At 39.8% G+C, this 27,442-nt stretch overlaps 1 protein-coding gene and 2 long non-coding RNA genes across 8 annotated transcripts; 2 read left to right on the top strand and 1 right to left on the bottom strand.

Annotated features, from left to right (window-relative positions):
- On the top strand, nucleotides 1-27,351 carry LOC124876040. The gene is made up of 3 exons (XR_007040196.1): nucleotides 1-131; nucleotides 25,361-25,472; nucleotides 25,588-27,351. It is a non-coding gene; the product is annotated as an uncharacterized LOC124876040 (long non-coding RNA).
- On the bottom strand, nucleotides 26-16,948 carry LOC124876039 (dual specificity protein kinase CLK1-like). 6 transcript variants are annotated; one of them, XM_047378518.1, is made up of 13 exons: nucleotides 16,864-16,948; nucleotides 12,744-12,844; nucleotides 10,841-10,923; nucleotides 8,345-8,504; nucleotides 4,951-5,017; nucleotides 4,655-4,768; nucleotides 2,758-2,924; nucleotides 2,183-2,277; nucleotides 1,945-2,074; nucleotides 1,778-1,860; nucleotides 1,615-1,694; nucleotides 1,049-1,139; nucleotides 26-181 (listed from the first exon to the last, which is right to left on the bottom strand). In XM_047378518.1, the coding sequence occupies exons 2-13, from the start codon at nucleotides 12,775-12,777 to the stop codon at nucleotides 26-28; spliced, it is 1,260 nt and encodes a 419-aa protein (XP_047234474.1). In that variant the 5' UTR covers nucleotides 12,778-12,844; nucleotides 16,864-16,948. The 6 variants fall into 6 exon arrangements, with proteins under 6 accessions (XP_047234474.1, XP_047234472.1, XP_047234475.1 ...); XM_047378516.1 differs by having other exon boundaries at nucleotides 26-184; XM_047378519.1 differs by having other exon boundaries at nucleotides 26-184; nucleotides 12,787-12,844; nucleotides 16,864-16,927.
- On the top strand, nucleotides 21,811-23,289 carry LOC124876041. Its single transcript, XR_007040197.1, has 4 exons — nucleotides 21,811-22,087; nucleotides 22,340-22,610; nucleotides 22,743-22,887; nucleotides 22,992-23,289. It is a non-coding gene; the product is annotated as an uncharacterized LOC124876041 (long non-coding RNA).
- Nucleotides 27,352-27,442: the final 91 nt, after the last annotated feature.

Consider the following 27,442-nt stretch of genomic DNA (forward strand, 5'->3'; position numbering starts at 1 on the left):
GATGTAGACCAGGACTGTGTTGGTGTTAGCTGCACTGTGGTTGCTGCTGCATTCTCAGTGGGCAGAAGAATGGATGCCACAGTGCTTCTTCCAGAGTGATCCGTCTGCTGACATCATACTCCAGCATACAGGTGAGCAAGTCGAACAGCTGCTTCTCCTCCTCGCTGTTTGTTCTCATGTACTGCTAAAAAAAAAGAAATACTTTAATCTATTTCTCGTAGATTAACGTTGCAGCTAATTAGTTGACGTGTGCAGATCTTTTTAAACAAAGCTTTTACAGTTAGTTTAAAGCCGGTTCTACGTCCAGCCAGAAAATGGCAGGATTCCCCACAGCCAAAAAACATTTTCTTCTGATGTTTGATCAGTGCAGGAAAATTCAATTCAATTAAAATACATCACAAGTTTTAACTTATTTTTGTGCAAACAAACTTCATGTCACCACTGGTCTGGTTTCTCAACCAAGTGGGAAAAAAGTAATTAATGGTTCAAGCAGGAACTCATCCTAACAGAAGTACAAAAACTGCCTATCTGTGTCAGATCCATTTGCTGGAATTGTGGTTGGGGTCTACACAAAAGAATTCCAAGGGTCATAAATGGCCCCCGGGCCGCACTTTGGACACCCCTGGCATAGACTGAAATTAGGTAACTGTTATTACCCATGGTGCATATGTGTGGTATAGATTAAGTTTGAGGGGTGCAGTGCTCATGTAGTAGAATATTTTGATATCTTAAAAACATTTGTCAAAATATATATCTGATATGCAACAGTGTGATGGGGGTACAAAACACAGTGTGGAAACAGCTTAGATTAAGCCAGGGTTGCCTATAGGTCCAGTCCTTGAGAGCTACTATCCTGCAACTTTTAGATAAATCCCTGCTCCAACACACCTGAATCAAATGGCTGAATTCCCTCATCAGCATTCAGCTTTGCAGAGGCCTGGTAATGAGCTGTAAATTTCATTCAGGTGTGTTGAAGATGGAATGCATCTAAAGGTTGCAGGATATTAGCTCTTGAGGACTGGACTTGGGCGCCCCATATTTGTTTTACCATAAGAGGTTGGCAGTGTTTCCGAATATCATCGTCAGAGCAACTCTGCTCCTCCCAGTTCAGACGCTCATGCTTTACAAAGTGCTTCTTCCTACACAGCACACAGACATCATTTGTAGTAATTTAGCAACAATAACAGAAAAACGTCAGTTAATAATTCCTGCCAGTACTTCTCAAGTATCAGCTAGCATGACTACATCATGGGAATAATGTAATTGTAAAACATGTTTGCTGGTCTTAGCAACTATTACTAAGCAGCTGTTACAGACAAGCTGTATTATAAGTATATTTATCTTGTTGAAATTTGTGCATTTAAAAGTGGTTATCATCTGCATTAAGTAACACAACAGGGAAAAGCTTCTGCCAAAACAAGAACATTGTTGAAAATTGAGTGTGCATGTTAAATCAATAACTTCCCAAAATCGCTACATAGATATACTAAAATCATATCCAGCGTGATTTTGAACATTTCAATGCCATTTTGCCTGTTGATGAGATGTTTAAACACAGCAGAGAACAAGTTTGTTTTGCAAATTGTGTTAAACTGGACAGGATGTTTACTATACCTAGTCTGTTTCAGAAGATGTGGTGGAATGGGTCCCAGAACATTCTCCATCATGGCCAGATGTTCTCTACAGTCATGACTCTGAAATAATAAAACCAACAGTTCGGATAAAACTTTCTGCTGTTCAGGAGTATACCTGAGTTTGTGTGTTTGCTGGTATTTACAGGGAACAGTGTTTGTCCGAGGTAATACTCGATGAGAACACAACCCAGACTCCATACGTCACATGACTGGTTCCAGCCCAGATCTGAAGGCAAACACAAAGACTGATATTAAAAAAAGTTTACAGCTGAAGTAATTTAACAATTAAGAATTTGGGTTGTGAGTATACCCAGTATGACCTCTGGTGCTCTGTAGTGCCGTGTTGACACCAGGGTCTCATGATGTTGGTGGTCAAATGTAGCAGTGCCAAAATCCACAACTTTTATGTCTAAACAGCTTGGCTTTTTGTGCCTATAGTTCTGACACACACACACACACACACACACACACCGGCAGACTTAAATGTTACAGATTGGCCAGTCTTTATATGAGTATTACTGTTGTGGTGTTTTTAGAGAACTCTTTACCATCTGTTGGTTATACTCTGTGTCGCAGTCAGAGCTGACAAACAAAATGTTCTCCGGCTTCAGGTCTGTGTGGGTCAACTTGTTACGGTGCAGAACTGTGGAACAAAAAAGAAGAAAAACTGTGCTTATATCCTACCTCTAATGTTTCTAGTTTTACTGAGCTAAACTGCTGAAATGGAGTCGTCCCTTCAAAGAATGGAAAACTTGTACATCTTAACTAAGAACTGACAGTTTCTTTCCCTTATTTACTTGTACTGTACTTCTGTCCTTCCTGTCAGGATCTGGGCTGTGTTTGTGTTTTGGTGTTGCTACATGTGGTCTGTTTCAGACGGTGCTGGAGCTCATCAATAAAACAGTCTTTATTTTACTTCCTCCTCCTGAGTGTTCTCTGTATGTGGGTCAGAGCTTTTTCGAATACAATGAAACTTCCATCCATTAGTTGCCAAAAAACACACATAGCAGCCATTAATGTACAGTCTCACATCTTAGGCCAATTTAGAGATGCCATTTTGTTGTTACAGGGCTAAATGTGCATAAAGTGGTCTGAGGTTACAGGTTTTATAATCTTGACTTACAGCTGACAGCTTTGAATATCTGGAAGGCTATGTGCCGGATCTGCTCCATGTTGAAAGGGACAAAGTTGTTCTGTTGCAGGAACTCGAAGGTGCTCGGACCGAGAAGCTCCATCACAATGCAGATGTGGGCTTTGTGCTTGAACCAGTCCAACATCCTCACACAGGCGCTACGAGGTGAGAGGGATCGATACATATGACCCTTACTGTCTTTACAACTGAAAGACCTCAATTGTCTAAAAGGCTTAGGAGTTAGGATTAGCAATAGTAATTAGCATTACCTGCAGCCCCTAGTTTAAAAAATATCTTAAACAAAAACTGCCTTCTTTCAATGAGCAATTTAATTCTTAAACAGAAGTTGGAAACGTATGAAAAGATGGTAATGTTCTTGGACTTGGAATCTCACATAATGCATATACACTCTTCAGATGTGTCCTTTCACACACAAGAGCAGAGCTTTGCACAAACAAACTTTCGTTTGTGTGACAAGGAAAACTCATTTTTAAATCCAAAATAAGGAACCACAGACATTTGAGCCAGTCTGCCTGCTTCATGGAGACCTTCCACCCAATTCAAACAGCTTTTGGGTCAAGGTTTCCTAATTAGCCAAGGCAAGAGATAAGGGGTTCAGACTTGCACAAATGAAGCGATCCAGTTGTTCTGTGAGTAGTGGTACAACTTGTTTTGGACCACAGTAAGGCACTCAATTCTTTCTCTGTCAGCAGTTCTGGTGTTGAAAGCTGGCATGTCCAGGTGGGTCCAAGAGTTTGAATTTATCCTCGTTTATTTTTACTTTCTCCTCCAGGATTAATTTAATCTAATCATTTATTTAGACTTCTGAGATACTGATGCTGATAGTTTTTTTATCCTAAATACCCTTGTTATAAAACCCTCATAGATTATTCTTATATTATTTGGCTGAAGTGTAAATTTTAGGTTTAATCTAAAAAAATGTATTAATACTAAGAAACATTTCATCCTTCAGCCTGATTTTGCTAGATTACCTGTGAGACAGACTGAATTGGATTGATTATGTGGCCGATGTATAAATGAACATAACCGAAGGGCAGTGTATTAATGGAACAATGAGGCACAATGTTTCCATTCCTCTTTCCAAACATTTGTTTAGACATTAAAGATTTAATATTTTGTAATGGTTCAACTTCTTCACAGAGCCTTAAAGAAAAAAAATGCCATCTAATGTGATGACACAGAGCAACCAGTGATTTAGGTGTTATTTTATCCCATTCTCTTTGTAAGCACTTCTTTAGATTTCTGACAGTAATGGGTTTATGTTGTTTCTTTTTCCATCTCAAAATTCACCAGTAAGCCTCATTTGAAGAAAGGCCAGAACTGCAGTCATATCCCCATACCCTCTTCTTCCTCACCCATGCCTCTGTGTAGATTGCAGTTTTTCTCATATGGTGAAAATTTAAATTGCCCTAAAATCTGCTGAGGAGATTAAATTAATCTTTTCCCAGAACACTGACCATCTAAAGAGTCTGGCATCATTTTTTTCCCAAAAATAAGAGCCGCAAAACCAAAATATCTGACCACAGCACAGGTTTCCTCTGTCATGGTCTTTTTTACATGACTTACACCCAAGAAGTTGATGTCATCAAATGTAAGGCTTAATTGTTTTGCAGACTTACTGAGGGTAACTTTAAACTACAATTTAGCAGTTTCTTAATGTAACAGTATATTAAACGTGGTATCAGCTAACAAAACTGACAGTACTATATGCAGTTCTTGATGTGTCTTTTACTCCATTAAGAACTCGAAATTATGCAGAAAGGTTTAGGAATCTTGCTACAAACCTGTAATACTGGAATAAAGTCAATAATCTAAGATACAAAAAAACAAAAAAAAAACATCTCATGGTTCATGAAGAGTTCCTCACAATCTGTTGTCGTCATCCAGGCTGTTGATCTCCTCAAGTACAGCAATCTCTGACCTCGCAACTTTACAAAAACTCTCAAATTTCTTCACAATCTTTACAGCTACATGTTGACCTCTGAAAGAAAAATATGAATAGACAGATATAAAGATATATAAAATATAGTTTGCATTTCTCCTGCAGTGGTTTTGGCACTGATTAAATTATTTTCATGTTGCTCTTGGTTGGAGAGTAGGAAACAGAACTGCCAACATGGGATGCATTTGCATTGTTGAGCCCTGATCAGCATGCATGCTTACCTGTGTCGGTCAATGCACTCCACTACTTTTCCAAAGGCTCCTTCTCCCAGTGTGGACAAAATCTCATCTGGTAAGGACAGCCAGAGAATGACAGCAGATTTTTAGTTTCTTTGTTTTGTTTTCTTAAGTTTTCATTTTATGCATTTATCTCTGGGGCATGCAAAGTAGATATTTTCTGCTTTATTTGTGCTAATTTGTTTCTCCACAACAGCCTTTATGTATTGTATTGTTCTCCCATGCATTTATATGTATACTAATTTTTTAAAGTGTATGCCACACTGCTTTTCATACTTTTTTGTCAAGTTTTCTTCCATCAATCTGGAAACCTTGGGGCATTTTTGCTCATGTATAAAAGTATTTTAGCTAACATCTAGAAGTTAAGATGCAATCATTCAAACTGTGGCTTTGAGTTTAGCTTAATTTAAACAAATCAGACATAAACATTACTTAATTATATAGATTTGATAGATAAAAATGTGAAACCTCAGATCCAGTCACATTTCTGCTCTGTCAGAGACATTGATGTCAATATGGGGAACTTTATGAGGAGCTGCTAGTGGTAGCAATCATTTTACAGCAGAGATCGGACATTTAAATCCACTCATCACAGGCATGAATGTCAGTAATTTGTGTCTTTAATAATTTATTTTAAGCATTATCTATAATGGATATTAAACAGCTTCAGCGATGTAAAATTTTCCCTAATACAAAGAGCCTCACATATGCATAAATCTCTACTTTTTGTTTCAATGTCTCTTAGTTGGTTGCACCTCAACCATCTTTTGCAGCCATCAAGGTTCAGACATAATTTTAGCTGGATCTTTGAACACTCTTCTTGTTGGAGATCATTAAAACTGGTTGGTTTCTTTGCACAACCCTGAAATTACAGTTCAGTCCACAGTGTTTTCAGTGGAGTTTAGGTCAGGGCTTTGGGGAAAGCTATTCCAGAAGTTTAATAAAAGCCTTTATCTATTCTAAAACCTGTTTGGATGAATGTTCTGTTTACACTTTATGGATGAGATTCATTGGCAGTGAAACAGTCTCATAACATGATGCTGCCAACACTATGCTTGACAGTTGGTATAGTGTTCTTGCAAGCCTCAGCTTTAATCGAGGTTATCATAATAGGCAGTCTGTCATGATTACTAACCAGAAGCTACCAGGTCTTGATCTTGACAAGTGGAAAGACATTATGGAATCTTCAGCCACCACATATTAGAAAATATAGGTGAATGTACAGAGGTTGGACAATGAAACTGAAACTCCTGTCATTTTAGTGTGGGAGGTTTCATGGCTAAATTGGACCAGCCTGGTAGCCAGTCTTCATTGATTGCACATTGCACCAGTAAGAGCAGAGTGTGAAGGTTCAATTAGCAGGGTAAGAGCACAGTTTTGCTCAAAATATCGAAATGCACACAACATTATGGGTGACATACCAGAGTTCAAAAGAAGACAAATTATTGGTGCACGTCTTGCTGGCGCATCTGTGACCAAGACAGCAAGTCTTTGTGATGTATCAAGAGCCACGGTATCCAGGGTAATGTCAGCATACCACCAAGAAGGATGAACCACATCCAACAGGATTAACTGTGGACGCAAGAGGAAGCTGTCTGAAAGGGTTGTTCTGGTGCTAACCCGGATTGTATCCAAAAAACATAAAACCACGGCTGCCCAAATCACGGCAGAATTAAATGTGCACCTCAACTCTCCTGTTTCCACCAGAACTGTCCGTCAGGAGCTCCACAGGGTCAATATACACGGTCGGGCTGCCATAGCCAAACCTTTGGTCACTCACGCCAATGCCAAACGTCGGTTTCAATGGTGCAAGGAGCTGCTACAGCCAAGGATAAGGGCAGGCTGCAGCGTGTCATTCGGTCTGCTGAGAAGGTGATTGGCTGCAGTCTACTGTCGCTCCAGAAACTGTACACCTCCAGGACCCTGAAGCGGGCAGGGAAGATTCTGGCTGATCCCTCCCACCCCGGTCACAGACTCTTTGAAACTCTCCCCTCTGGCAGGAGGCTGCGGTCCATCCGGACCAAAACCTCACGCCACAAGAACAGTTTGTTCCCATCTGCCACCAGCCTTGTTAACAAACCCTGGAAACCACCCTGACACTCTCCCTTTCCCCCACACCCCCCCTGTTTTTGCTGACAGGACACCCGTAACCTGTAACTATGCGTTACATTAACGCTCAGCTTGGACTCCTGCTTTACTTGCACTGCCATACTTGCACAATGATCATCTGCACTGTTGTATTGCTCTTGCATCTTATACTGCTCTATACTTACTCTCACTCACTTAAAACTGTGCACATATATTTATATTATATTGTAGATATGTTTATACTTTTTAATTTGTATTGTATTGCACCGACTACGCCAAAACAAATTCCTTGTATGTCCAAAAACGTACTTGGCAATAAAGCTTTTCTGATTCTGATTCTGAAATCTTGGGCTGTGGACAATGTGAAACATGTATTGTTCTCTGATGAGTCCACCTTTACTGTTTTCCCCACATCCAGGAGAGTTACATGGTGTGGAGAAGCCCCAAAGAAGCGTACCACCCAGACTGTTGCATGCCCAGAGTGAAGCATGGGGGTGGATCAGTGATGGTTTGGGCTGCCATATCATGGCATTCCCTTGGCCCAATACTTGTGCTAGATGTGCGCGTCACTGCCAAGGACTACCGAACCATTCTTGAAGACCATGTGCATCCAATGGTTCAAACATTGTATCCTGAAGGCGGTGCCGTGTATCAGGATGACAATGCACCAATACACACAGCGAGACTGGTGAAAGATTGGTTTGATGAACATGAAAGTGAAGTTGAACATCTCCCATGGCCTGCACAGTCACCAGATCTAAATATTATTGAGCCACTTTAGGGTGTTTTGGAGGAACGAGTCAGGAAACGTTTTCCTCCACCAGTATCACGTAGTGACCTGGCCACTATCCTGCAAGAAGAATAGCTTAAAATCCCTCTGACCACTGTGCAAGACTTGTATATGTCATTCCCAAAACGAATTGACGCTGTATTGGCCGCAAAAGGAGGCCCTACACCATACTAATAAATTATTGTGGTCTAAAACCAGGTGTTTCAGTTTCATTGTCCACCCCCTGTATGTCAAGCTTTGAGGCTGTACGGATCATTTTGATTGAGTTAGTTTGAGGAAAAGCTACACAAATTCTAACTTGAGCAACCAATTCCTGTTTTTTTAAATATTTTTTTAATGCAGTGTCACCATTCCAAATTAATCATTAATTAAATCATTAAATGACATTCATTACCAGGATGAGTGGATGAAATCTTGACTACAAGTATGGCTTCGTAATTTTATAAACTCAAGCTGAAACTACAAAGAAGTGATTTAAAGACGAAAGTCAGTGCTGTGTACATCTGTCTTCCAACACAAGACCATTGCGATAGTCCATGTTTCCATCATCATTATTTTGTCTGATGCCTCCTTGCTGAGTTTCCTTTGGTCCCTTGTCAGCAGCACTCAGATTGTTTTCATCAAAAGAGGCTGATTCAAGATGGAGCGAGACATCTTTAGACTGTTGGACAAACGTAACAAGAGGAAGATTTTTGTGAGCGCATGTTTTCTCATCAGAAAACGTTATTTAATTCCCAATAAGGTGCTTTATAGTCTTTCCACATGGCAGTTTATCTAATATTCATTATAGATAATCCACAAAAATTATTTTGCAAAGTAAAATATGAATGAAATGTTGTTTTTAACTGTGGCCAAATTTTGTTCCACTGACATAGCATCTTCTTGATTTGGAAACATAAGAGCAACTGAAACAGAATATCAAATGATTTGTTTTTACTTTTTAGCAGCTGAAACAGTTTAGTATTTTTAAACCTTTGTCTTTTTAACGTATGTAATACAGGTCCTTCTCAAAAAATTAGCATATTGTGATAAAGTTCATTATTTTCCATAATGTAATGATGAAAATTTAACATTCATATATTTTAGATTCATTGCACACTAACTGAAATATTTCAGGTCTTTTATTGTCTTAATACGGATGATTTTGGCATACAGCTCATGAAAACCCAAAATTCCTATCTCACAAAATTAGCATATCATTAAAAGGGTCTCTAAACAAGCTATGAACCTAATCATCTGAATCAACGAGTTAACTCTAAACACCTGCAAAAGATTCCTGAGGCCTTTAAAACTCCCAGCCTGGTTCATCACTCAAAACCCCAATCATGGGTAAGACTGCCGACCTGACTGCTGTCCAGAAGGCCACTATTGACACCCTCAAGCAAGAGGGTAAGACACAGAAAGAAATTTCTGAACGAATAGGCTGTTCCCAGAGTGCTGTATCAAGGCACCTCAGTGGGAAGTCTGTGGGAAGGAAAAAGTGTGGCAGAAAACGCTGCACAACGAGAAGAGGTGACCGGACCCTGAGGAAGATTGTGGAGAAGGGCCGATTCCAGACCTTGGGGGACCTGCGGAAGCAGTGGACTGAGTCTGGAGTAGAAACATCCAGAGCCACCGTGCACAGGCGTGTGCAGGAAATGGGCTACAGGTGCCGCATTCCCCAGGTCAAGCCACTTTTGAACCAGAAACAGCGGCAGAAGCGCCTGACCTGGGCTACAGAGAAGCAGCACTGGACTGTTGCTCAGTGGTCCAAAGTACTTTTTTCGGATGAAAGCAAATTCTGCATGTCATTCGGAAATCAAGGTGCCAGAGTCTGGAGGAAGACTGGGGAGAAAGAAATGCCAAAATGCCAGAAGTCCAGTGTCAAGTACCCACAGTCAGTGATGGTCTGGGGTGCCGTGTCAGCTGCTGGTGTTGGTCCACTGTGTTTTATCAAGGGCAGGGTCAATGCAGCTAGCTATCAGGAGATTTTGGAGCACTTCATGCTTCCATCTGCTGAAAAGCTTTATGGAGATGAAGATTTCATTTTTCAGCACGACCTGGCACCTGCTCACAGTGCCAAAACCACTGGTAAATGGTTTACTGACCATGGTATCACTGTGCTCAATTGGCCTGCCAACTCTCCTGACCTGAACCCCATAGAGAATCTGTGGGATATTGTGAAGAGAACGTTGAGAGACTCAAGACCCAACACTCTGGATGAGCTAAAGGCCGCTATCGAAGCATCCTGGGCCTCCATAAGACCTCAGCAGTGCCACAGGCTGATTGCCTCCATGCCACGCCGCATTGAAGCAGTCATTTCTGCCAAAGGATTCCTGACCAAGTATTGAGTGCATAACTGTACATGATTATTTGAAGGTTGACGTTTTTTGTATTAAAAACACTTTTCTTTTATTGGTCAGATGAAATGTGCTACTTTTGTGAGATATGAATTTTGGGTTTTTATGAGCTGTATGCCTAAATCCTCCGTATTAAGACAATAAAAGACCTGAAATATTTCAGTTAGTGTGCAATGAATCTAAAATATATGAATGTTAAATTTTCATCATTACATTATGGAAAATAATTAACTTTACCACAATATGCTAATATTTTGAGAAGGACCTGTATAATGTTTTCTTGGTAAATTCAGAAAGACAATCTTCGTAAAATAAATGTATTCTGAAAATACCAAAAGGTACTATTTGGTTTAGTATGTTTTAGTTTGAAATGTATAAGTGGGAAAAAAGTAAATGCCAGTTATTAAAACAAGAATCCATCTGCTGAGAAGACGTTTTTTTTTTTTTTTTTTCATAGAAAATCAGTAAAATTATTTCCATTGAAGCAGTCACCTAATAAAATTAGACTGATGCTGATGATACACTTGGTTATAAAAAGGCACCTAGAGCTGTAGTAGAAGTACTGACTGAATAAAATCACAAAAAACTATAAAAGACCCTCCTGTCAGTCTTATGACATTCGTGACTCATGAATTCAATGTAAAAAAAACGTTTTTACCAATTTACTGATATCCAGGATGGGACGTTGTTTTCTTTGCTTGAAGCTTCCAGACTTTGAGTCAGATTTGAACTTATTGATGCCTACAAGACAGAAAAGTCAGTTTGAGAAAGTTAAATACATGGAAAATAATAACTTAAAAATACTGTTAACACATTTCAGAATGTGATCTTTATCAGAGTTCTGGGACCATTCTGACTTGCAACTAACATCCATCTCTCATAATGTGTCTTTTAGGCCATATAATTAAGCTCATCTAGAGTTTTGTAGCATAAATATCTGCACATAATTTTGAATCAGTTGATTCTTAGCACAGTGCCTTACAAAAGTATTTATACCGCTTGAAGTCCATATGTTTTATTGGGATTTTATGTGCTAAACCAAGGCAAAGTAGAAAGCAATTGTGAAGAGGAAGAAACATTTTCTAAAAATCAGAAAAATGTGGTGTGTTGTCAGGCTTGCTGAGACAATGTTTAGTAGAACTGTCTTTTGAGGTGCCTCTACCAGCTTTGCACATTTGAAGACAAAACGTTTTGTCCCTTTTTCTTTTCAAAATTGCTCAAACTCAGTCATATTGGATGGAAAATGTCCTTAAGCATCAATTTTCAGGTTTTGCTAAAAGTTCTCAATAAGATTTAGGTCTAGGCCATTCTAACACATTGATCTGAATCACTCCACTGTAGCTCTCGCTGTAAGTTTAATGTCATTGTCCTGCTGAAAGTGGAAGCCCTCCTCTAGTCTAAAGTCTTTTGCAACAGGTTTTCTTCCAGGATTGCCCTGTATTTTATGTGAAGAATCTTCCTGTCAACACTGACCAGTTTCTGTGTCCATGCCAAAATAAACCTTCTTCTTTCATATGTTTGGTATATCCCCTGCATGACACATGAATGTAAAGTTAGATTTTCTTTCAACAATGGCTATGTCTTTGTCACTCTTTTATAAAGTACACGACAAATATCCTGTTAACAGATACTCCCACTTGGCCTGTGGATCTCTGCAGATCCTCCAGAGTTACCATCAGCCTCTGAGCTGCTTTTCTGATCAATGCACACCACACCTTTCAGATTTGTAGCTCGTGTATAATTTTTCCTCCACTTCAAATCCATGCACTACTTTGTATTGGTCTTCAATTCAACTTAATTCAATTTATTTATGTATAGCACCAATTCACAACACATGTCGCCTCAAGGCACTTAACAAATTCATTCGAATCATACAGATTTCATGTCAGGTACAAACATCCCAACTGATGATAATTATCAAACAGTGCAGTGAAATTTTATTATTCAGCTTTATTATTCAAATTGGTTAAGAAGTATTTCTATCTAAGGAAACCCAGCAGATTGCATCGAGTCAGTAACTTGCATTCACTCCTCCTGGATGAGCATGTAGCGACAGTGGCCAGTTGCTCAAATTGACTTTGCAGCAATCCCTCATACTGTGCATGCATGTAGCGACAGTGGAGAGGGAAACTCCCCTTTAACAGGAAGAAACCTCCAGCAGAACCAGGCTCGGTGTGAGCGGCCATCTGCCACGACCGACTGGTTGTTTGAGAGAACAGAGCAGAGACACAAAGAGAACACAAAAAGCACTGATCCAGGAGTACTTTCACATCCCAATAAAACACAGTCATTAACTGTATTGTGACAAAATGTAAACATGTTCAATGGCCAGGCAAAAAGCTGCCATGTCACAGAAAAAAATCTGTGGTCTTTATAATTGGTGTTGCTAACAGCCTGTGGGTGACATGGGTTTGTATGAGTTTGCATGTATCTTCATCGTTAAGGTTGGGTTGTATTGCCAGGTGGGAACATTCAGGCTTAAAGCTAAGCTGTGCGTTGGGATTGTAGTCATGTCAATGCTAGTTCTGAGTGTAAGTAGTTTTGACAAAGAAAATCTTTACCTTTCCACGAATCACAGTCACCGTTTTTTCCCATAGCTCTTACCCAAGCTCTTTGTCCCACTTTACTCCCTTTTCTCCAGTACTGAGAGGTAGAATAATAACTGGAAAACAGAAAAAAACTTTAAATGTGTCTCAATTTCATGCCTGTGTGTTTAAACCATTTTTATATCAAGATTCCCCTTTTGAAACATCCAAAATGAGTGAGTTCTAGTTGCAAGTAGGAAAATCAGTGCAATAATTGGGTTGTTACGGTACTAGCAACCAACAGCCATACAGTTTGATAACATTTCTCAAAATTGTATGCATTCAAACTCCAAACAAACATATTCATTAAGGAATATTTTACAGTGATAGGTGTGTCACCTCTTATGGAGATGCAAGCTTTCAAGGTGCTAATAAATCTTTTATATCTGTAACTTTGATTTTATATGTGCGGATGCCATTTTGGATGCTTCTTGGCAGTCGCTGACTTTTCCAATCAGACATCTGATTTCATGGGACATGCTTGTTGTATTTCTGACTGGGAGCTTACAGATATAATAATTGTTTAATTCTGTTTAATTTGAAGTCATTTGAAAGTATTTTATTTAATTGAATTTGACATACTTGTGAGCTGGAGCAAATTCATGGTGCTCACTGGTCTATCAGTGTTACCCCTGTCAGTACTTCTAATGTAATTTCATGCAATTAAAACCTTCCTCCGTCCCTCTTCCACAAATAGCACACATGCCTGTCAGAGCAGAGGTTTCTTTCAACATGTTGTTTCTCTTCTGCCTTTCGTCACCTCCCTCGCCACCTCTGCATTACTCTTACGTGCCTTAGTGGCATTCTAATACTTTTACTTTAAAACTTTGACATTGCTGTGATGTCTAATAAAGTATTTTTAAGATTTGGCTGAGCAGCCTCTGAGATGGAGAGAGGCTTAGCTTTTTATAGATGATAATGTAAAGGAGTGTTGGACATTCCCTGGAAAGGTTTCTCTTCTTCCCTCTCCTGGAAATGGATCTGTGTCTCCGTGCCCGGGCTGTCCCGGTCGTCTCTGATGGGCTGTAAATCAGCAGCGAGGAAGACTCGGCCCCCCTGACAACATGTAGAATTTTTGTCACTCACTTTAGTTCTTCCAACACTCACGAGACACCACCCAGTGCCAGGAGCTCCATGTCACTGTGTTTACAGCTTGATGAGCAGAACAGGACTGCAGTTAAAAGTCTGACTGTCAACACCATAACCAGCCACTTTGCTAGATAAAAACACTCATTTGTTATTTTACCCCAACTGTGGTATTCTGCAGATAAATAGGTCTCCTCTTTATAACTAACCAATCCTAGGAAAAGTATTCATGCCCCCCTTCGACCTGTTAAAATTTTGTCCCAATACAACCACAAACTTCATTGTGGTTGTATTTTATGGAGATTTATCTGGTGTACCAACAGTGTGGATCACTATTAAACGATGAAAGGAGAATGATGTATAGTTTTAACACCTAAGAAGTAAGTGTGCAGTTGAGCTCGGGCCCCTTTTAATATCTTAATCTCTCAATAAAATCCAGTGTGACCAATAGTCCTCAGCAGTCACTTAATAAGTAAAGAGTCCACCTGTGTGTAATTTAATCTCTGCATAAATCCATGTATTCCCTAAAAATAAACTTGAGTTAGACCTAATAAGAGTCTGAGCTCTGAAAGCCGATCGGTCTTAACAGCACCAACAATCAGCACCATGCCTGCTAAGCACACTGATGCTGTCAGTGCTACATAGTCCTGCAATTAGTGGCTGCTCTTTACTTTTCTAAATTCATCAGATTGTCTAGGACCTTTTGATTCATGGCTTCCTGTTTCCCTGGGCTACACATATGATGCAACACAAAGTCCAATTTCTTGAATACATTCTTAAAAATGGAACAGATAAGTGAATATGTGATTTGAGGTAAGAAAGACAATACCAAGAAAAAAACATCTCCAAAGATCACTGCTAGAGACCAGTGGCAAATAGTGGCATCAAATGCTTGGTGGGTTTCATAGTTTGTTGTGGTGGAGAACTGAATTTTAGACTGGAGGCTGGCAGGATTATTCTGAAAGGTGTTTCTTGCATATAAAACTGAGTAACAAGAAACCTACAGATGGTGGTGAATCAGGAAGCTACACAGGAAACCACCATCACAACAACATAAAGAGCAACAGGAGGATCTGACAAAGACTGCGTGAACTGGGAGGATTGCATATGTAGGAAGGGAGGGAGGGAGATTACTGAGACAATGAACTGGTGAGTCTGATTAACTAAATGTGGAACAGCTGTGGAGGAGAATAAACTGAGGGACCCAAAGGAAATTGATGGAAATGACAGAACAGCAAGCAGCCACAAAAACAAAACTCAGTAAACCGCAAGTGATCCAAGCCAACACAAGAAATCACTAAAATACAGAAAGATGTAAACTTAAAACACCAGCCCAAAAGATCACAAAACTGAGATGTTTTGTAAAAACTTGTCCTTTGGTCAGACCAGGCTAAGATTGAGCTTTTCCATTACAAACACTCTGGGAAGGAAAATCTAAATATGTTGAAAAGCACTTCACGCCTACTGTTAAGTATGTTGGATGATCTGTAATGCTGTGTGCTTGTTTCTCTTCCAAAGGCCCAGTTAGAATGCATAGTATCATGAACTCTTTGAAATAAAGGGATAGTGAACTAAAGCATCTGCCCAAATCAACAGAATCAACTTTCTTTCTTGGCCATTTAGGTTCCCAGACCTAAATACTACAGAAAACCTGGAAAACAGGAAGTCACAGATTACAAATAAAGGTACTAGAAACTCTGATGAACTTAACAAACTCAAAATTAAAAGATGCTTCTGTTACACATATTTTATGGGCATTGCTACAGGTATTCCATAACTGTGACACTGTCGATTTTGTAAAACAAATCCTCTATTTGTTAACTGTGGAAATGTTCACCCCTCTGAATTAAGGTGCTAAAATTAATGGTTGGATTTTTCTAAAATGTGCTGTATGATTTTTAAAAAAAGGGTTTTTAAAAACTTTACCTAGGATGCCAATAAGTGTATAAATCTGTCATGACCTAGTAAGTATGTTCCTGAGATTGGACTTTGCTAAAAGCTTGAGTGCACAAGTATATTATGCTGAGCCAGTAGACCTATTGTGACAGCCTAAAAATGATGTAATTATAGGAGGCAGTGCATGACACACTGCAGTTGGTCTGCCAAAATGAAATAAGTATAACCCTATATCGTGGAAGCCCCAAAGTATAATTTTTGATACAAGTATTACTGAGACTTCTGGAAAAAAAACATAAGAAAATCTTTCAAAACAAGGCTTATAGTTATATTAATGCCTTGGCACTTTGAGAGAGGATTAAATGTTTTTATGCGCTTATATGAACCAATCCTGTAATGGGAAATGTATAATTTAAGTAATTAGAATAGAATAGAATAGAATAGAATAGAATAGAATAGAATAGAATAGAATATAATAGAATAATGGAAGCATATAGGTACGAACAAATGTAAAAAACTATAAAGATCAAAAAGTAAGAAGACCGTACAAAAAGTTTAAAAAAAAAGATACCATTTAATAATAGTTTGTAGATCTTTGCTTCTTTGACAAAGTTAGTACTTGATGATAATTGTTTAATCACAAATGTGTATATTAGTTGATGCAAAAAATGTGAAAACCATTTAATGTGTCTTTGTTTATTGTTGTTAAAAAGTATTTAATGAACAGTTTAAGTGTTAAAATTTTTTATTTCTGATGATTATGTCTTGTAACTGACTTTAAAGAGTTAAAACAATTCTGGTCCAATGAATAAAATCTTTCCATGGATTTGGTGGCCAAATACTGTCAATGTCCATTGATAAACATATCATAACTCACATTAAGATATATATTATTGAATTAGTAACTTTTACTTCCTTAAGGTATTATTAATGATTAAATTTCACTGCCTTGCTTGCAGTAAAACATGCATGACATTGAAATCTAGCTTATAACCCAAATAAACTGATATTTTGACACAACAAAGTGGTGAAAGCTTTTAAATAAGACTTCTAGCTATGCTACATAACTATGACTCATTTTCTTGAGCTCAGAAAAAAGGATTTTCTTGCTTACCTAACTTTGCTCCTGGAGATTTGTTCCAGTCTGCTTCTCCTCTTCTGGTCTGTCTATTTGAAACATTTTCCTTCGTGTAGTTCAGCTTCCTCCTCCTCCTCCTCCTCCCAGCAGCCATGCAGCCGCTTGTTGCCATGCTGTTCAGCTACCAAACAGGGAGACACAGATATGGCGCTCATGGTGGTGCAATAAAATATCAAGCTGCCTATGGAAAACCAAGTCATGGACATTCCTGTCTCCTTCAAGGGCAGTAAAATCCTCTGCCAAGTGCAGTGAAAAGAGAGCTGATCCTGTCTTGACCCCTGGCCTGGGTCTCCATGGGCTCTTCTTTCATGAGGCAGGAGAAAACACAGTGTACTGAAGTTGATCTGGAACTCGTGATGCAGGCATATTGTAAGATGTATTTCATGAATAACGTTGGACATTATGCAAAAAAAACAAAAAAGGTTATAAATGCTAAAACAAATTATCGCATTTCACATGAAACCACATAGATGCACTAAGTTTACATTTCCTTAGTATTTGATCAAATTGTGTTTTAATTTTGGGTCAAACATTCTGTCTACTTCCACAAGCTTCTCACAATGGTTTCCTCTTGAAAGAAAATGTATAACTGGGTCAGGTATGCAAGCCACCTTGTTAACATACACCTTCTCAGTTCTGTCGTTAAAAAAAAAGCAAAAGTGGGAGACCAGGTTAGAGCTTTGTCATAGCCACATTTAAACTAATTTAGCCATTTGGAAGACCCATTGTAGCCCGAGCTTGAACTTTCTGTCTGATGTTGCTTCAATATTGCCACATAATGCTATTTCCTTGTGATACCATTTATGTTCTGAAGTGCATCAGTCCCTCCATCAGCAGAACACCTGCAGGACAGTATGAAAACCACTGATGCTCTCAGGCTTGCAGTCTTCCTCTAAATGTAACAATGATCATTATGGCCAAACAATATCATTTTAATCTCATCAGATCACAGGACATGTCTCCAAAAATGAAAGCCTTTGTCCCTTAGTGTGAAATGCAGTCTGGCCTGTTATGGTACGTTTGGAGATGGCTAAGCCTATGACTGTCAGGTGCTATGAGGTTGTAACAGGACCAAAGTACAGACAGAAACTTGGGAGCAAGGGAGCAGCAAGGTGACTAGAAAGGTTTAATAATAACACCAAAACAGGACATGGAACACAGGCGGAGAAATAGTACAATGCAAGAGTCCACCAATGAACTTTTAAAACCAGTGAGCTTAAACACTGGATTTAAAAAAAATATGTTTTAGCCTACTTCATGTTGTCAGACGGGTTCTATTTCAGTGATTTATTTATTCTGATGATTTGTAAGGGGCACTGTATGCTCCTAAATTACATTAATTATTCGACCCATTTACTTTTTCCCGTCCTTGATTTGGTCCAATTTTTTTAAAACCAACTTTCAGAAAACATGCTTGGCAAAACAGAACCCGCCTTGCAACACAATCTCTGTTCCCTCCGATGTTTCACGATGACTCATAGATTAATCTGTGACCTCTCGTTAAACTCCATGCGGTTGACTTTTAAAGGTCTCTCTTTACTAGAGAACATTCTAATGAACTATCTTTAGTTTTACAACCAGTAACCAATTTAAATCTAACAACAACAGAAAATGTACTGTCAAAACTGACCGTAACGTCAAAACTGGCTGAGCGTCCAGAAGTAGTTGTGGCGAGCAGATAGACAGGTAACAAAACGTCACATACAGTACCGACCAAAAGTTTGGACACACCTTCTCATTCAAAGAGTTTTCTTTATTTTCATGACTATGAATATTGTAGCTTCACACTGAAGGCATCAAAACTATGAATTAACACACGTGGAATTATACACTGAACAAACATTGTGAAACAACTGAAAATATGTCTTATATTCTAGGTTCTTCAAAGTAGCCACCTTTTGCTTTGATTACTGCTCGGCACACTCTTGGCATTCTGTTGATGAGCTTCAAGAGGTAGTCACCTGAAATGGTTTTCCAACAGTCTTGAAGGAGTTCCCATAGATGCTTAGCACTTGTTGGCCCTTTTGCCTTCACTCTGCGGTCCAGCTCACCCCAAACCATCTCGATTGGGTTCAGGTCCGGTGACTGTGGAGGCCAGGTCATCTGGCGCAGCACCCCATCACTCTCCTTCTTGGTCAAATAGCCCTTACACAGCCTGGAGGTGTGTTTGGGGTCATTGTCCTGTTGAAAAATAATTGATGGTCCAACTAAACACAAAAAGGATGGAATAACATGCCGCTGCAAGATGCTGTGGTAGCCATGCTGGTTCAGTATGCCTTCAATTTTGAATAAATCCCCAACAGTGTCATCTGCAAAGCACCCCCACACCATCACACCTCCTCCTCCATGCTTCACGGTGGGAACCAGGCATGTAGAGTCCATCCGTTCACCTCTTCTGCGCCGCACAAAGACACGGTGGTTGGAACCAAAGATCTCAAACTTGGACTCTTCAGACCAAAGCACAGATTTCCACTGGTCTAATGTCCATTCTTTGTGTTCTTTAGCCCAAACAAGTCTCTTCTGCTTGTTGCCTGTCCTCAGCAGTGGTTTCCTAGCAGCTATTTTACCATGAAGGCCTGATTCACAGTCTCCTCTTAACAGTTGTTCTAGAGATGTGTCTACTGCTAGAACTCTGTGTGGCATTGACCTGTTCTCTAATCTGAGCTGCTGTTAACCTGCGATTTCTGAGGCTGGTGACTCGGATGAACTTATCGTCCGCAGCAGAGGTGACTCTTGGTCTTCCTTTCCTGGGGCGGTCCTCATGTGAGCCAGTTTCTTTGTAGCGCTTGATGGTTTTTGCGACTGCACTTGAGGACACTTTCAAAGTTTTCCCAATTGTTCAGACTGACTGACCTTCATTTCTTAAAGTAATGATGGCCACTCGTTTTTCTTTACTTAGCTGCTTTTTTCTTGCCATAATACAACTTCTAACAGTCTATTCTGTAGGACTATCAGCTGTGTACTGTATCCACCTCCTGCACAACACAACTGATGGCCCCAACCCCATTTATAAGGCTTGAAATCCCACTTATTAAACCTGACAGGGCACACCTGTGAAGTGAAAACCATTTCAGGTGACTATCTCTTGAAGCTCATCAACAGAATGCCAAGAGTGTACGTAGCAGTAATCAAAGCAAAAGGTGGCTACTTTGAAGAACCTAGAATATAAGACATATTTTCAGTTGTTTCACACTTTTTTGTTCAGTATATAATTCCACATGTGTTAATTCATAGTTTTGATGCCTTCAGTGTGAAGCTACAATATTCATCGTCATGAAAATAAAGACAACTCTTTGAATGAGAAGGTGTGTCCAAACTTTTAGTCTGTACTGTAGTTTCAAACCACTGTGAAGCTATTTGTGAGGTTTTCTTGAGTTAACACAGTTTAATTGCCATGTTATGACCTCAGTTCTCAATATGGCCATAACTGTTACCGGTATTCACATAGATTTTAAGTGCAGCTTAATATTATGGACAAAAGTCAGCATGACAGTTGCTGTGTTTGACAAGTGGTGACTTCTAACTTCTTGTAATTTAAACAACACCAGGAATATTTTAAATGTGAACTATAGAAATCAAACCCAGGCATGCCAACAATGACTTGTTGCAGTTAGTGCTTGAAGCAAGTGTATGTGTGCATTTCATTAAACTATAGTACCTTTGAAAAATTTGTGTAGATTTGTAATTCAATTCAAAAAGTGAAATTTGTATATTATATAGATTAAAATATTTATTTCTGTTATGTTTATGGTTTCCAGCTAGTGAAACCACTACATTAACTTTCCAGCTTCCAGCTGTGAGGTTAATCACTGTTAAAGCATGCAGTCACCCTTTAGGAAGATCAAAGTATAATCCAGTTTAGTCCTTTAAAATGTTTTCATATAAATCCAAACACAACTAATAATGATTCATTCTAATGTTCTCCAAGTGGGATTCTCCTTCTATAAAACTATTTTGTGAAAGAACTTCTGTTAAATGAACCACTGAATTGTTTACCAGATTTAGATTCCACATTGTTTTCGATCAGTTAGATCATACTGGTGGTGTTTATTTTAAAAATTCGGGGAACAAGGATTGATTGACCTTCCTCACAGAAACTTGGCAGAGCTTACTCCTGTTGCTGATGAGGCCTTTCCAAACAAAACATTCTGCACTCTTTTTCCTCTATAGAAAGTACTTTCGGCTCAGTGTTCTTGTGTTTAGCTGTAACTCCTTCCCACGTGAAGTAATTAACTAAACTATTGCCCCTACTCATTTTGAGTACTTTTTTGTGGTTTTTCTCCTTTTCTTCGATAGAAAGTACCTCTTTCCTGGACAGAGGAATTGCTGCCATTAACTCTATGTACTTTACTTGTTTTTCTTTCCCATAGAAAGTACTGCTGACTCAGTGCTTCCGTGCTTAGCTGCATCTTCTTCCTGGACAGAGAAATTGACTGATCTTTTGCTGTCATTAATATGGAAGCAAATATGTCCCAATATTCAAATTAAAATGGATTCATAAAATGCTTTTTCATTTTCAAAATGAAGCTGCATTTTTTGGCTCATAAATAAATAAAATAAATCATTCAAACTGCATTTTCATTTTCCTCTCCAAGACTGCTCAATTTGTAAATTAATTAAAATGATAAAAAAGTTTAACATTTTATTTTCAAAAGAAGTCTCAGCAAAACGTGACCAAAATTCATTTTGAAATGTCAAATTTGAAAATTAGAATGTATTAACAGAAATGCTGTTTTCATGTTATAGTCATAGCTGCATTTTTTGAGTCATAAATGAAATTCCTAATAGATCTTTCAAACTGCGTTTTCATTTTCTTCTTCAAGACTGCTCATTGTGTAGCACAACTAAAGAGAAAAGTAAGAAGAAAATGCATTTTCGTTTTAATGCTTGCGACCGTAAAATGTGTTCCATAAATCAATTTGACTTCGCAATTCCTAGCGCCGGAGAGTAACGTCAGTGGCAACACTTCTTCTCCTGCCCCAGACCACACCATTATGCATCTTGTACGTTACGTGGCGGAGACTGCATGCAACATGGCGCTCCCTCATGCCATCGCACAAGCCTTGTGTTTGAGGCTGATTTGGTGAGAAGCATGTGTCTGCAGACTCGAAGACCGCAGTTTCAGACCTGCAGTTCTCTTCTCTTCCACGACAGCGCCATCGATTTCCTTGTCCGAGTCAACTTGGATGACGAACGGAAAGTAAGTATTGAACGTGAATCAAATTGCTTTTTTAATACCGTCAAACTATTGTTGTGTATATATTTAAACTTTCTTACTTAATGGGTCTCTTTATTTACATGACTATTTACATTGTAGAATCTCACCACAGGCAACACAACTGTGACTGAACACATATGGAATTATATTCTAAACAAAAAGTGTGAAGTAATTTAGACTTTACTGATCTCACAATGGAGAAATCGACATCTACATTTTATCCCATCACTTTAGGGAACAGTGGGCTGCCACTGTGCAGCGCCCAGGGAGCTTTCTGGGGCTAAGGGTCTTGCTTAAGGACCCAACGACTGAGACAGATGGAACGACGGTTCGAACGGACAACCCACCGGTTACATGACGAACTCTTACAACCTGAGCCAGAGTTGCCTCTACTGATTTGATGTCTTGGTATTCTCTCCATGAGCTTCATTAGGTGGTCACCTGAACTGGTTTTCCAAACAACCTTGAAAGAACTTCCCAGAGACTCATTGAGAGACGACCAAAGGTTATTATTTCAGTCAATATTTATGTTACTATGTTTTAAACTATTTAAATTGATATCACTCTTTTACCTATATTTTGAGAATGTATTTTAGAAAAATATTAACTTGGACTAACTAGGCTCTTTCTTTTTCAGTTGTATATAACTGACCAGAACGGAAAAACCTTGCCCATATTGGATAGATGCAGGACCTGCTGCACAAACTTTCACTGTCCCTTTTGCAGTTCAAGTTTATTTAACCCCACACAGTTGGGTCTGAACAGCAACTGGGCAAACACAAGTAAGCAGACCAGAAATTGTTAAAGTTCAGTTTTAAGCTAGTGTATTCAAAGTTTTGAGGCACCGAGCAAACTTCATTTGCATTTTACTTTTTGCTTTTAAAAGGGAAGCCTGTTGGCTGCAGGAATGAAGGATCTTCAAAATCTCTGTGTCAAAATACTGCATTGAACAGGGAGAAGCCGTCCACCACTGTGTTCCGATCCATCAAGGCGCCATGAAGCAGATGACCTGAGAATGCTCAATCTCTCCATCACCTCCCTCTGGCTCCATCAGGGACACACATCTGAAGTCATGTTTGAATTTTATGAAGTAATGATGTTATTATAATACAAAGTTAATCAGGACTTGTATTAGCTGTGGGTGTGACTACATGTAATAGATGTGTATACAAGTATTATTAAAATCGTTTGCTGAATTTCTCACATTTCTCAGGACTTGACTTTCCTGCTATCAGCTGAACTACGTGAACTTTTTTATGTATACATTATTACACATTACATATTTCTGTGTAAGCATAAAGTATTAATTACTATTTAGTAGTTTAATGTAATAAACTTTCAAATTGTTTGGTATTGGGGTGCACTAAATCTCTAAACTATTACAATCTGTGCTTTCATTAGCTTTAATAGCTGTTGCTGAAAAAGACCTCAGGCTAAATTGAAATCAGAAGTAGCCTATTGATACCCAAAGGGAAATTCTTTATATTTATTTGTGTGGAGAAAAAAAAGGGAAATTGTTATTTCAGTTGCAAAAACAAGCGGTCTAGAACTGCATGTCTGAACGTGTAGGACTGAAACTGCGGTTTCCGGTCTGCAGAGACATATTAGATTTTCTTGCCCTTTCAGGGCAGCTGCGGCCTCCCTTAGCAGCTCTGGTACAGATTTGGACATGGTGATTTCCCACTGTCTCTGAACACAATCTTCGCGCTCTCATTTCATCTCGGGAGCAATGCACACCACTCCCTAATGTACAAGATGTGTAAAGGTGCAGTCTGGGGCAGGAGAAGAAGAGTTGCCACTGATGTCACTCTCCACCGCTAGGAATTGCGAAGTCAAATTGATTTATGGAACACTTTTTAAGGGCGCGGGCATGAAAACGAAAAAGCATTTTCCTCCTAGTTATTTCTTTAGTTGTGTTACACAATGAGCAGTCCTGAAGAAGAAAATGAAAATGCAGTTTGAAAGATCTATTAGCAATTTCATTTATGAGTCAAAAAATGCAGCTATGACTTTAAAATTCAATTAAAAATTCAAAAATACTTTATTAATCCCAAAGGGAAATTAAATGTTGTTGTAGCTCATTATGAGGGTTTCTTCAAAGTGCCGTTGTAGATGCTGATGGCTCTGGACAGGAAGCATCTCCTGCAGGTCTGTCTTACAGCAGATCTGAAGAAGCCTCTGACGGAAGACACTCTGTTGTTGTAGGACAGTCTCATGAAGAGGATGCTCAGAGTTCTCCATAATGTTCTTCATTTTATGAAGAATCCTTCTTTGCACAATGATCTCCAGAGGTTCTAGAGGAGTCCCCAGAACAGAACCAGCCTTCTCTATCAACTTGTTGAGCTTTTTTAAGTCCCTGGCTCTGATGCTGCTTCCCCAGCAGATGATGGCAGAAGAGATCACACTTTCCACAACAGACTTATTGAAGATATGCAGCATCTTGCTGCAAACACCAAAGGACCTAAGCTTCCTCAAGAAGTACAGTCTGCTCTGTTCCTTCTTGTAGATGGCTTCACAGTTGCATCTCCACTCTAGTCTGTTGTCCAGGTGAACACCGAGGTATTTATACTCCTCCACCACCTCCACCTCTTCTCCCATGATGGAAATAGTTTTTGACTTATTCCTGTTTCTCCTGAAATCTACAATCATCTCCTTTGTTTTAGTCACGTTCAAAATGAGATGATTGTTTCCACACCATGCCACAAAGCGGTCCACCACCTTCCTGTACTCAGCTTCTTGTCCATCTCTGATCCACCCCACGACTGCAGAATCATCCGAGTATTTTTGCAGATGACAGGAGTCTGTCTTGTCCTGGAAGTCTGAGGTGTACAGAGTGAAAAGGAATGGTGAGAGTACCGTCCCCTCTGGTGCTCCTGTGCTGCTGACTACCTGGTTAGACTCACAACCCTTCAGTCTCATAAACTGTGGTCTGTTTGTCAGGTAGTCTCTGATCCAGGAGATTGTTGAGGCCTCCACCTGAGTCTTCTGGAGTTTCTGACAAAGCAAATCAGGTTGAATTGTGTTAAATGCACTGGAGAAATCAAAGAACATGATACTCACAGTGCTCCTGGCTTTGTCCAGATGACAGTGGGTTTGTTGAAACAGGTGTATGATGGCATCTTCAACTCCACGGTGATAAGCAAACTGAAAGGGGTCCTGATAGTTTATTGTTTGCTTACTCAGGAAATGAGTAAACTGTATTATCACAAGTGTCTGAATCTGATGGTAAACCCCTGTGTTTTTTTTCTCCCACAGACTAAGCCCAGCTGAAAAGAACTATGATGTGGGAGATCGAAAGCTTTTGGCGATTTAACTGGCCTTAGAAGAATGGCGTCACTGGCTGGAAGGCGCGGAACACCCAGTAGTGGTATGGACTGATCACAAAAATTTAGCCTACCTTCAGTCAGCCAAACGTCTTAACTCTCGCCAGGCCCACTGGTCTCTTTTTTCATCTCTCATTTCAATCTATCCATTTCACACAGACTCGGATCAAAGAACTTAAAACCAGATGCCCTCTCTCGACAATTTTCCTCTGTTGATTCAGAAAGAGAGCCCGCTCCTATCTTACCCCCTAGTTGCACAGTAGGAGCTCTCACATGGGAGGTTGAGGATTTGGTGTCTCGAGCCCTAGAGAATGAACCTGACCCTGGAACTGGACCCCCGAACCGAACCTACGTTCCCTCCGCTGTAAGATTGCGCCTGATTCACTGGTTCCACTCAGCAAGATTCTCCGCTCACCCTGGTCCCAACTGAACCATTGCTCTCATCTCCAGAAGATATTGGTGGCCTTCATTACATAGGGATGTACGAGAGTATGTACAAGCCTGCACGATCTGTGCAAGAAACAAATCTACTAACCAGCCTCCAGCCGGCCTGCTACAGCCCCTTAGCATCCCCAAACGTCCCTGGTCACACATCACTCTCGACTTCGTCACTGCACTGCCTAACTCTAGGAATGACCACCATACTCACCATCATTGATCGTTTCTCCAAGACCCGTCACCTTATCCCCCTCAGAAGACAGCATTAAGTTCTCCAGACTGCTCAACTTATGGTCAAACATGTGTTCCGACTACATGGGATACCACAGGAGATCCTCTCCAATCGGGGGCCACAATTCACCGCACAGGTTTGGCGACAATTCTGTTCTGCCTTAGGGGCTAAGGTTTCTCTAACCTCTGGATATCATCCACAGTCTAATGGTCAAACTGAAAGAATGAACCAAGAGCTTGAATCAGCTTTGAGATGTCTCGTCTCAACCAACCCCACTGATTTGAGCCAGTTTCTTCCCTGGATTGAGTATGCCCATAGCACACATCTGCAGCCACTGGAGTTTCCCTGTTCGAGGCTTCCTTAGGCTATCAACCCCCTGTGTTTTCAGCAGACGAACAGGAAATATCTGTCACCTCCATTTGCCACCACATCCGTAGATGCCGACACATTTGGGACGCTACCAGACAAGCCCTCTAACGCACTGCCACTCAAAATAAGAGGTTCGCAGACAGAAGGTGTATCCTGGCTCCTCAGTAATAGCCTGAACAAAAGGTTTGGGTCTCTTCATGAGATATTCCCTTAAAATCCGTCTCCAGGAAGCTCGCTCCCAGATTTGTTGGCCCCTACAAGATTCAGAGAGTGATCAGTTCTACAGCTATTCAGTATAAGCTGCCATCTAATCTCTGCATCCACCCCACGTTCAACGTTTCCCAGATCAAACCTTATATCACGAGTGCTTCGTGGCTCATCCTGGCTCATCCTCCTCAAGATGATTATCTTCGCATGTCACTTCCAGTTGGCTGTCGCTGGTTAATAGCTCCCTTGGCTCTCCTATGAACGAACCTTGCTCACCGTCCAATGTGCTCCCCTCCAAGAACATCTACCAGGTGCCAAAAACCATCACCAATCAAAGAAAGACAACTTACCCGGATCAAACTCAGACCCATCAAGGCAGACCTACAATAAGAAAAAGAAAATGGTTAGTTCCATCCGCGAAAATATAAGATCACATACTTCCAGACTAGACCCTATCTCCTGCCTAGAACTCCTGAACCCAGCTGTGACTCCCCCCCGGACCATCATCTCCTACCTTCCCGTAAGCAGAAGAATAATTTATTATCTTCTGAAATATTCACATTCCGGAACAATCAACTCACCGTTACTCCCCTCCTTCCACACAGTGGCTAGTTCCTGGTTCCTGCAGTTTTCTGGTTCTACGTTTCACATTCTTTCAATAAACTTGTTAAATTTTCCCCTGTCTCCTGAGTGTTTTTGTTATTTTATTTATCATTTTAATTAATTTACAAATTGAGCAGTCTAGGAGAAGAAAATGAAAATGCAGTT

Source organism: Girardinichthys multiradiatus, chromosome 11, assembly GCF_021462225.1.
Source record: "Girardinichthys multiradiatus isolate DD_20200921_A chromosome 11, DD_fGirMul_XY1, whole genome shotgun sequence".
In the NCBI taxonomy this organism is placed as follows: domain Eukaryota; kingdom Metazoa; phylum Chordata; class Actinopteri; order Cyprinodontiformes; family Goodeidae; genus Girardinichthys; species Girardinichthys multiradiatus.

Coding starts and splice junctions, on each gene's coding strand:
- LOC124876039 (XM_047378516.1), bottom strand. CDS start 12,777: ATGGGAAAAAACGGTGACTGTGATTCGTGGAAAG. Junction 10,924..12,743: donor TGACTGTGATTCGTGGAAAG/GTAAAGATTTTC, acceptor TCTGTCTTGTAG/GCATCAATAAGTTCAAATCT. Junction 2,278..2,757: donor GATATTCAAAGCTGTCAGCT/GTAAGTCAAGAT, acceptor TTTGTTCCACAG/TTCTGCACCGTAACAAGTTG.